A 10,043-nucleotide genomic window follows, 5' to 3' on the forward strand; every position below is an offset into this window, starting at 1 on the left:
CCCCGCCCAAAGGGGACCCAGGTGTTCGGGCCCCACATCCCGCCCTCCCCACAGAGGCCGGTGGCAGCTGCTCCGCTCTTTATTGGGGGTCGCGGGGCCCCAAAACCGACACAAGATGGAAGTGGGGGGAGGGGCAGCACCCCCGGGCCGGCCCCTCCCCCGCAGCCGCGTCCCCGGGGGGGAGGGGACACGGGGGCCGCGGTGACGTCACCGGATGGCGATGAGCCCCACGTCCATCAGCTTCTGGATCTTCTGGGCGATCAGGGGGTTCTTGAGGTGCCTGGGGGGACACGGGGGTCACTGGGACATGGGGACACCCGGGGACACTTTGGGGACACCCAGGGACGTTCTGCTGTCACTCAGTTGCCTGCGGGTCCTTCTGCATCTGCTCCGGGACCAGCTGCGCGGCCGGTGGGGGACACCCAGAGTGGCTTGGGGACACTTGGGGAGCCCGTGGGGACACTCTGGGACCCCCTGGGGGACACTCTGGAGACACTTGGGGACCCCCAGGGACACTTTAGGAACATTTGGGGACCCCCCGGGGACACTCGGGGCCCCTCTGCCATCTCCAGGAGGGCTCCTGGTGACCCCTTGGAGCCTCATGAGGTGCCCCGGGGTGCCCGATGCCACCCTGGGACACCCCAGGGACCCCTTGGGGACACGCTGGGGACACTGGGGGACGTGCTGAGGACGTATTGGGGCCGGGGCAGGGAAACGCCCAGAGCAACTTGGGGACCCCCTGGGGACCCTCGGGGATGTGTCGGGGCCACTGACTCGCTGAGGGCCTGCGGGTCCTTCTGCATCTGCTCCAGGATGAGCCGCATGGCCGGGTCGCCCATGATCTGCTGCACCTCGGGATCGGCCAGCGCGCGGCGCTTCACGTCCTCGGGGGAGTCCTGGCGCTGGGACAGACCCCGGAGGCAGCGCCGCTGCCCCTCCCCCGCTTCCTATATGGGGGGTCAGAGCGGGGTCAAGGTCACCGCCAGTCCCAACCCCGGAGGCAGCGCCGCTGCCCCTCCCCCGCTTCCTATATGGGGGGTCAGAGCGGGGTCAAGGTCACTGCCAGTCCCAACCCCAGAGACAGCGCTGCTGCCCCTCCCCTGCCTCCTGAGCGGGGTCAGAGCGGGGTCAAGGTCACCCCCCCTCCCAGCCCCCAGAAACAGCGCTGCTGCCCCTCCCCTGCTTCCTATACAGGGGGTCAGGGCGGGGTCAGGGCGGGGTCAGGGTGGGGTCAGGGCGGGGTCAGGGCGGGGTCAGGGTCACCCCCCCCCTCCCAGCCCCCACAGACAGCGCTGCTGCCCCTCCCCCACCTCCTGGGGGCGGGGCCAAGTCAGGGCGTGGCCAGGAGAGGGGCGGGGCCAGGGCTGTGGGGGGCGGGGCCAGGGCTGTGGGGGCGTGGCCAGGGCTGGGGCATGCCGCTCACCTTGCAGTTGGGGTCAAGGTCAAGGGCGCGCTGATAAACGTCCATGGCCTTGGAAAAATCCCGCAGGGCCTCCAGCACCGCGGCCTTACGCGTGTAGCCCTTGACTGGACAGACACACGGACAGGGTCGGATGGACACGCGGACGGGGTCGGACGGACACGCGGACGGGGTGGGGGCAGGGGCGGGGGGGGGAGGGGCACTCACTGAAACTGGGCTCCAGGCGAATACACTCCTCACAGTCCTGGGGGGGACGGGGGGGGTCAGAGCACCCCAAAAACCCCCAGAGCAGTCCCACAGAGCCCCCCGACCCCCCTGCACCCCAAAACCTGCCCCCCGACCCCCAAACTTTGAGCGCGAGGGGAAACTCCGTGAGCTTGCTGAAGCAGGCAGCACGGTTGCTGAACAGCTCTATCCCCCCTGCACCCCAAAACTCGCCTCCCAGGACCCCCCAAAACTTCCTGCACCCCAGAACCCGCCCCCCAGGACCCCCAGGGGCCCCAAACCTTGAGCGCGAGAGGAAACTCCATGAGCTTGGTGTAGCAGGCGGCGCGGTTGCTGTACAGCCGCGCCTCGTGCGGGTTGCGCCGGATCGCCTCGCTGTAGTGCCGCAGGGCCTGGGGGTACTCGCCTGGGTACCCCGACATTGGGGGGGTCACCCCAAAACCGGAGGGACCCCTCTGGCTCCCCCAGACCTGCCCTGAACTGCCCAGATCCCCCCAAACCTGCCCGGAACCCACAGCCCCCAAACCTGTCCGCACGGCCTCGCTGTGGAGCCGCAGGGCCTGGGGGTGTCCCCTGGGCACCCCAAAACTGGGGGGGGTCACCCCAACAGCGGGGGGTCACCACAGACCCCCCCAAATCTGCACTGAACGCCCTGCACCCCAAAACCTGCCCTATAGACCCCCAGTTCCCCCCAAACCTGCCTCTAAGTGCTCCCCAAAAGTTGCCCTATAAGACCCCGAGCCCCCTCCCAGTCCCCCAAAACTGCCCTATAGCCCCCCCCAACTTGCCCTATAGCTCCCAGGTCCCCCCCAAAGCCCCAAACCCCCCGAACTTGCCCCATAGGACCCCCAGCCCCAACCCCAGATCCCCCCAAACCTGCTCTAGGCCCCCCCAAGCCCCCCAAAACCTGCCCCAAACCTGCCCTATAGCCCCCCCAAAACCCCCCCAAAGCTGCCCTGACACCCCCAAACCCCCTGTACCCCAAACCCCGACCCCCCCAAACCCCCTGCACCCCCAAAGCTGCCCTGACCCCCCCAAAGCCCCTAAACCTGCCCTGACCCCCCCAACCCCCCGCACCCCCAGACCCCCCGTACCCCTCTGGAAACACTCGTTGCCCTTGTTCTTCTCCTGCAGCGCCAGCTCAGGGTCGATATAGGCCAAGCGCTCCTGCTCCTTCAGCGTCTTCTCCGCCTGCAAACGCCACATTTCGGGGTTCGGGGGGTCCCGGGGGGGGTGCGCCCCCTTTCCCGCGCCCCCCCCTCACCTGCTGGCACTTCTTGAGCACCTCGGGGGTGCGGTGCTCGGCTAACGACTTGTTGTAGTAATTAACGGCCTCCCTGTAGCGCTCCTGCCGCAGGAACGAGTTGCCGATGCGCGCGTAGGCTCTGGGGGGGGGACCCCGGGTTGAGGCCTCAGGAACCCCGGGGGGCTCCCCCTGCACCCCAAAATCCTCCCCTGCACCCCAAAGGCGGCTCAGGACCCCCCTGCACCCCGAAATCCTCCCCTGCACCCCAAAGGCTCCTCTATTCACCCCAGAACTCTCTCTGTGCTCCAGATCCTGCCCTGGCCGCTTGGGGGGGGTCAGACACCCCAAAATCAACCCAGGGCCACCCTGACACCCCCAAGCCTCCCCCAGCACCCCAAAATCTTCCACCGAACCCCCAAATCCTCCTGTTGCACCCCAAAACCTGCCCCATATACCCCTGTAACTCCCTTTGCGCTCCTGTTCTCTGTGCTGCTGCACCAGGGTTTGGCGGGGGCAGACCCCCCACATTCCACCCCCTGCACCCCAAAAGCTGCCTGGGACACTCCTGCCCCCCCAAACTCCCCCCTGCACCCCAGAATCTCACTTGGCGATCTGTCTGTAATCCTCGCGGTTCTCCCGGCCCACCTCGATGGCCTTTTCGCACAGCTCCCGGCACCGCTCGTACTCGCCCGTCTCGAAATAAACGGCTGCAAACGGGGGGAAAAAAGGGGGTTCAGGGTCTTTTTGGGGTGCAGGGGGATTCTGGGGTGTTCGGGGGGGATTTGGCGTCACTGAGCCCCCCCAAAACGGTTGGTGTAGCAGCACAATGAGCTGAGCTACAAAGAAAAGAAGCGATGGGGTGTATGAGGCAGGTTTTGGGGTGTATGGGGGCTCCTTGGCAGACTTTGGGGTGCAGGGATGGGTTTTGGGGTGCAGGGGCAGGTTGTGGGGGAGCCGGGGGCGGGTTTCAGGGTGCAGGGGCAGGTTTTGGGGTGCAGGGGGCAGATTCCAGGGGTCAGGGGTGGGTCTCAGGGGGCAGGTTTTGGGGTGCAGGGGCGGGTCTCGGGGCAGGTTTTGGGGTGCAGGTTTTGGGGTGCCGGTTGTGGGGGCCTCACCCGCCTGGTTGGTGACGTAGGTCATGTTGCTGGGGTCCAGCTCCTGCGCGCGGGTGTAATGAGCCAGCGCTGCCCCGAAGTCGCGGCGCTTGTAGGCGGCGTTTCCCAGCTCCTTCTGCTGCTGCGCCTGTGACGGGGCCCCGGTCACCCCAAAACCGGCCCCTGCACCCCGACAGCCCCCCCCGGAGGCCCGACATCCGCCCCGACCCCCCAAAACCCACCCGGAGCCCCCAAACTGTCCCGCGCGCCCTGGAGCTCCGGCCCCTTGCAGCCCAGTTGCTGCTGGGCCTGAATGGGGGGTCAGACACCCCAAAATCCACCGCCCTGAACCCCAAACCCCCTGAGCCCTCCTGCACCCCAAAATCCTTGCCCTGCACCCCAAAATCCTCCACGTTCCCCCCAAAACCTGCCCCGTACAGCCCATAACTCCTTTTGTACTCCAGCTCCTTCTGCTGCTGCCCCAGCAGTTTGGGGGGTCAGACACCCCAACCCCCCCATCACCCCCAAATTTGCTCAAGCCCCCCCCCCAGCACCCCAAACTTCCCCCCCACACCCTAAATTCCCCCCCAAACCTGCCCTGCACCCCCAAAACTCCCCCATTGCCTCCCAGCTCCTCCTCCCGCTGCACCCGCAATTTGGGGGGCTCAGACACCCCCAAAACCAACTCCCACCCCCCCAAATTTTGGGGTGTCCCCCCCCCACCTCCTTCTTGTTCTCGGGGAGCTCCTGGGCCGGGGGGGGCTGGGCAGGGGGCGGCGGGGGGGGCGGGGACGGCGCCTCCTCCTCCTCGTCCCCCCCGCTCAGGTCGACCCCCAGTAACACGCTCAGCGCCGTCATCACCCGCGGGTCCTGCAGCTTCCTGGGGGGGACACAACATTGGGGGGGGGGACACAACATTGGGGGGGGGCACCCCAAAAACAGCCCCTCCCCAAACCCCCCTGCACCCCAACTCCTGCTCCAGATCCACCCCCGAACCCCAAAACCTGCCCTGAACCCATGGGCATCACCTGCAAGTTCTGCAGCTCCCTGCGGGGGGGACACAACGTTTGGGGGGCTGCACCCCAAAATTTGCACCCTGACCCCCCCCCCCAATATCTGCACCTCCAGAACCCCCTGCACCCCAAACCCCAAACCCGACCCCAAACCTGCCCTGAACCCCTGGGCATTGCCTGCAAGTTCCGCAGCTCCTTGGGGGAGTCGCGGGGGGCTGCACCCCAAAATTTGCACCCTGACCCCCCCCCCAATACCTGCAGCCCCAAAACATCTTGCACCCCAATACCCCCCAAACCCTGCCCTGGGAACCCCAAAAAGCCCCCAGCGTCCCCAAATTTCAGCGCCTCCGTATGTGGCGAGCATGGCCGGGCGGCTGCTGGAACTCGGGGTGCCCTGAACCCCAAAACCCCCCCAGACCTGCCCTGGGCCCCCCCACATGGGCCCCAGCCCCCCGTACGTGGCGAGCGCGGCTGGGCGACTGCGCAGCTCGTCCAGCAGCTGCCGGAACTCGGGGTCCCCCAACAGCGCCCGCGTTTTGGGGTCCCCCTCCAGCCGCGCCAGCAGGTCGGGGGCGCTGAAGGGGTTCAGCAGCTTCCGCTCTGCAAAAAACGGGGGGGACGTGGGGGGGTCAGGGACACCCTGAAATCTCGGGGAGCACAAACACCCCCCCGGGGACCCCCAAACTCCACAAGGGCCCCAAAAGTTCTTGGAGACGCCCCAAAGTTCCTTCCAAGGGTCCCCAAACTCCCCCCCCGGACCCCCAAAAACCCACTGGGGCTCCCTGAGACACCCCCAAATCTCTCACGGGGACCCCAAAAATCCTCCCAGGAGCCCAAACCTCCCCAGACCCCCCAAAACCCCCAGACCCCCCCAGTCTCACCCTGGGACCCCAAAACCCCTCCCAGGCTCCCCAACACCCCCCGCCCTGTTGTGAGACCCTAAAACCTCTTTGGAGCCCCCAAAATCTCTCAGGGTCCCCCCCTGACCCCCCAAAATCCCTCAGGACCCCCCAAGCTGCCAGTTGGGCCCCCACCCTGCGCAGCCCCTCCTGCTCCCGGACCCCCCAAATCCCCCATAAAATCCCTCCAGAACACCCCAAGAACCCTCAAAACCTCCTCAGGGCCCCCCCCAAACCCCAGGGAACCCCCAAACCCCCCAGGACCCCCCCAACCCCCCCAGAGAACCCTCAAACCCCCTAGAGAACCCCCAAATCCCTCCTGCAGCTGCGCGTTGCCGGGCTCGTGCTGCAGCCCCTCCTGCCCCCAAAACCCCCCCAAAACCCCTCCAGGACCCCCCAAAATCCCCCCACCAAGGGCCCCCCAAACCTGCAGCCGCGCTTTGACCCCCCCCAACCCCCTCCTGCAGCTGCGTGCTGCCGGGCTCGTGCCGCAGCCCCTCCTGCCCCCAGACCCCCCAAATCCCTCCCAAACTCCCTCCAGGACCCCCCAACCCCCTGCAGGACCCCCCCCGGCCCCCCCAAACCTGCCAGCCGCGCCTCGACGCCCCGCAGCCCGTCCTGCAGCTGCGCGTTGCCGGGCTCGTGCCGCAGCCCCTCCTCGTACGCCGCCTTGGCCTCCTCCAAGCGCTGCAGGAACTCCAGCGCCGCCGCCTTCCGCGAGTACCCCTGGGGGCGCCCCAAAACTTACACACCCCCCCGACCTCCCCCGGAGTCGCCCAGACCCCCAAACGCCCCCAGGACCCCCAAATCCCCCCACGACTCCCCAGTTTCCCCCCCCCCGAATCTCTCTGACGTCCCCCCATCCAACTGCTGCGGAGCGCGAGCGCTGCCGCGTCCTGTGAACGTCCTTGGGAAAATGGGGGGGCTCGGGGTGAACCCCAAAATTCCAGACCCCCCTGAACTGCCCCAGAGCCTCCCAGATCCCCAAATCCCCCCAGGACCCCCCAAATCCCGCCATCCGACTGCTGCAGAACTCGAGCGCTGCCGCGTCCTGTGAGTGTCCTCGGGGAAAAGCGGGAGCTCCCCCAGGACCCCCCAAAATCCCTCAGGGCCTCCCAAACACCCCAAAGTGCCCCCCAGACCTTGGCCCAGTCCAGCGCAGCTCCAGCTGCTGCTTTACTCCCAACAGCCCAGCTCTGAATCGCCCCCCTAAATCCCCTCTAAATGCCCCAAAATCCCCCCCGGGCCCCCCCAAATCCCCTCAGGACCCCCCCAAAGCGCCTGCAGACCTTGGCCCAGTCGGGGCGCAGCTCCAGCGTGCGCTCGGCGTCCGCCAGCGCTTTGTCGTAGTCGCCGGCCCGGGCGTGTGCGGCCGAGCGGTTGCTGAACAGCAGGTGGTTGTTGGGGTCCAGGGCGATGGCGGCCGAGTAGTGCCGGACGGCCCCCCCAAAATCCCCCGCGGCCAGAGCGCGGTTCCCCCGCTCCTTCAGCTCCTGCGCCTGCAACGGCAACGGGACGGGTTACAGCAGGGCTGCGGGTGGGGGGAAATGGGTAGAAATGGGGTGGAAACGGGGACAAATCGGGGGGAAACGGGGTGAACGGGACATGGGACGGGTTACAGCGCGGCTGCGGGTCCGGGGGGGAAGCGGGGGGAAATGGGGAGAAATAGGGGGGCAAATGGGGGAAACGGGACCAGTTACAGCGCGGCTGCAGGTCTGGGGGAGAAACGGGGAGAAATAAGGGGTGAAACAGCGCAGGTTACAGCATGGCTGCAGGTCCTGCGGGGGAAATGCAGAGAAATAGGGGAGAAATGGGGCAAATGGGGCAGAAACGGGGAAAACAGGACGGGTTACAGCGTGGTGCGGGTCCAGGGGGGAAATGGGGAGAAACGGGGGGGAAATGGGGGAAACAGGATGGGTTACAGCGCGGCTGCAGGTCCTGTGGGGGAAATGGGGAGAAACTGGGGGGGAAATGGGGGGGTTACCCTGCTGCTCCAGGTCCTGCACCTCATGGGGAAACGGGGAAATGGGGGGGAATAAGGGGGGGGGGGGAGGTAATGGGGGGGAAACGTGAGAGAGGGGAAGAGGTGGAAATGGGGGAGAGAAGAAGAAATGAGAAAGAAAAACGGGGGAGAAAAAGGGGCACAAAGAAGAGAAAGAGCCGAGGAAGAGACAGAAGAGATAAAGGGACACGAGAGACACACAAAACGAGAAAATGGAGAAAGTAAAATAGGAAAGAAACAGGTGTAAGGAAAAGAACAAAAGACACGGGGGAAGCAGGAAAAGGAAAAGAGGCACGAGCACAAAAGGAAAAGCAGCAGGTGACGAATAGAAATGTGTGAGAGAAACAGGGATAAGGAAACAAACAGCGTGGCAAGAAAAATAGAACCGTAACGGACCATCAAAACACAAGAGGGTGAATAAAAAAAACACCCGTGAGGCAGACGAAGAGATGAGGAAGGTGAAGGAGCCCAGGGGGAGGAAGGCCCAGGAAAGGGGGACGAGACGGGGGAGGAACAGGAGGGGCCAGAACAACAAAAACTGGGGAGGGAGAGGATGGCAGGAAGATGTTGGGGTCCCCAGAGACCCCCCGACCATCATCAGACCCCCCAGGGAACCCCCGACACCCCCAACCCCTCAGGGACCCCCCAAACACCCTGATACCCTCAGGGACCCCCCAACCCCTCAGGGACCCCCCAGACCCCCCCAACCCCTCAGGGACCCCCTAGGCCCCCCCGACCCCTCAGGGACCCCCTAGACCCCCCCGACCCCTCCGGGACCCCCCCCCCAGACCCCCCCAACCCCTCAGGAACCCCCCAAACACCCTGATACCCTCAGGGACCCCCCAGACCCCCCCGACCGCTCAGGGACCCCCCCCAGACCCCCCCAACCCCTCCGGGACCCCCTAGACCCCCCCGACACCCCCCCCAGACCCCCCAACCCCTCAGGAACCCCCCAGGGACCCCCCGACCCCCCCCAAACACCCGATACCCTCAGGGACCCCCCAACGTCCCCCAGCCCCCTCAGGGACCCTCAGACCCGCCCCAGCCCCACTCCAGGACCCCATAACCCCCCCTGGACGCCCCGCCGACCCCTCAACGACCCCCCAGACCCCCCGACCCCCTCACGAAGCCCCGAGACCCCTCAGGGCCCCCCAGGCCCCGCTCCGGGACCCCGAACCCCCTCAGCGGGACCCCGGACCCCCCCAGGGCCCCCCGCACTCCCTGCCCGCCTCCCCCCGGCCCCCCACTCCCCCCATTTTCCCGCATTTTCCCGCATTTTCCCCGTTTCCCGCTCCCGTCACCTCCTCCATGGCCGCAGCTCCGCTCCCGCCGCGGACGCGCCGCCTTCTGGAAGCTGCTAGAAGCCTCTGGCCCCGCCCACCGGCGCCCCATTGGCCGCCGGCCCCTCCCGCCCGCCCCCGCGCGCGCTCCCATTGGCCGCCGGCCGCGGTCCCCGCTCCCCATTGGCCGAAGTGGGAAAGCGAGGCCCGCCTACCCCGCCGGAAGCCGGGCGGGAAGGCCCCGCCCTTCCCGCCGATTGGTCGCGACGGCCGGCGCCGGGCAGCCATTGGCCGCCACCCTCCCTCCCTCCTGGAATTTTCCGCCTCTCCCATTGGCCGTGAGCGGTGACAATCACGGAGGGGAGGGGGGGGGGGGGAAAGAGCGGCGAGGGGGGAGCGCGCCGCCTGGCGGCGGGGAGGTGTCAGCGCCACACGCGGCTGCGGGGCGGGGCTGGCGGAAAGGGGGCGGGGCTTGTGCGGAGGGGCGGGGCTGGCGGAAAGGGGCGGGGCTTGTGCGGAGGGGCGGGGCTGGCGGAAAGGGGCGGGGCTTGCACTGGGGACCCAAGACACGCCCTTCCCCCCCCCATTCCCGAACGCCTGGGTCCCCTTGGGGAGGACACATGTGACCCCAGCATGACCCCGGTGACCTTCCAGTGACACCCGCGCGCCCCCCACGTCCTCGTGTGAACCCACGTGCGAGGCCTCCTGTCCCCCCATGACCCCATGACCCCCCATGACCCCATGACCCCCCGTGACCCCATGACCCCCCGTCGCTGCCCGGGGGACCCAGGCGTCCGGGAATGAGGCGCGGGCGGGAAAAGGAGCCGCTGGGTTTATTGGGGGGGGGGGACACGGTGGGGGGGC

At 67.3% G+C, this 10,043-nt stretch overlaps 1 protein-coding gene across 1 annotated transcript; it reads right to left on the reverse strand.

The window, feature by feature from the left end:
• Positions 1–63: 63 nt before the first annotated feature.
• STIP1 (stress induced phosphoprotein 1) lies at positions 64–9,271 on the reverse strand. The gene is made up of 14 exons (XM_065657954.1): positions 9,201–9,271; positions 7,187–7,396; positions 6,482–6,623; positions 5,457–5,598; positions 4,709–4,865; positions 4,007–4,133; positions 3,496–3,598; positions 2,910–3,030; positions 2,740–2,836; positions 1,927–2,051; positions 1,628–1,664; positions 1,424–1,527; positions 775–947; positions 64–280 (listed from the first exon to the last, which is right to left on the reverse strand). Exons 1-14 carry the CDS (start codon positions 9,207–9,209, stop codon positions 208–210), a joined length of 1,620 nt encoding a protein of 539 aa, XP_065514026.1. The 5' UTR covers positions 9,210–9,271; the 3' UTR covers positions 64–207.
• Positions 9,272–10,043: the final 772 nt, after the last annotated feature.

The sequence above is a fragment of the Caloenas nicobarica genome, unplaced genomic scaffold (genome assembly GCF_036013445.1).
Source record: "Caloenas nicobarica isolate bCalNic1 unplaced genomic scaffold, bCalNic1.hap1 Scaffold_1519, whole genome shotgun sequence".
Taxonomy (NCBI): domain Eukaryota; kingdom Metazoa; phylum Chordata; class Aves; order Columbiformes; family Columbidae; genus Caloenas; species Caloenas nicobarica.

Coding starts and splice junctions, on each gene's coding strand:
- STIP1 (XM_065657954.1), bottom strand. Junction 2,837..2,909: donor TGCTCAAGAAGTGCCAGCAG/GTGAGGGGGGGG, acceptor TGGCGTTTGCAG/GCGGAGAAGACGCTGAAGGA. Junction 281..774: donor GACCCGCAGGCCCTCAGCGA/GTCAGTGGCCCC, acceptor GTGTCCCCCCAG/GCACCTCAAGAACCCCCTGA.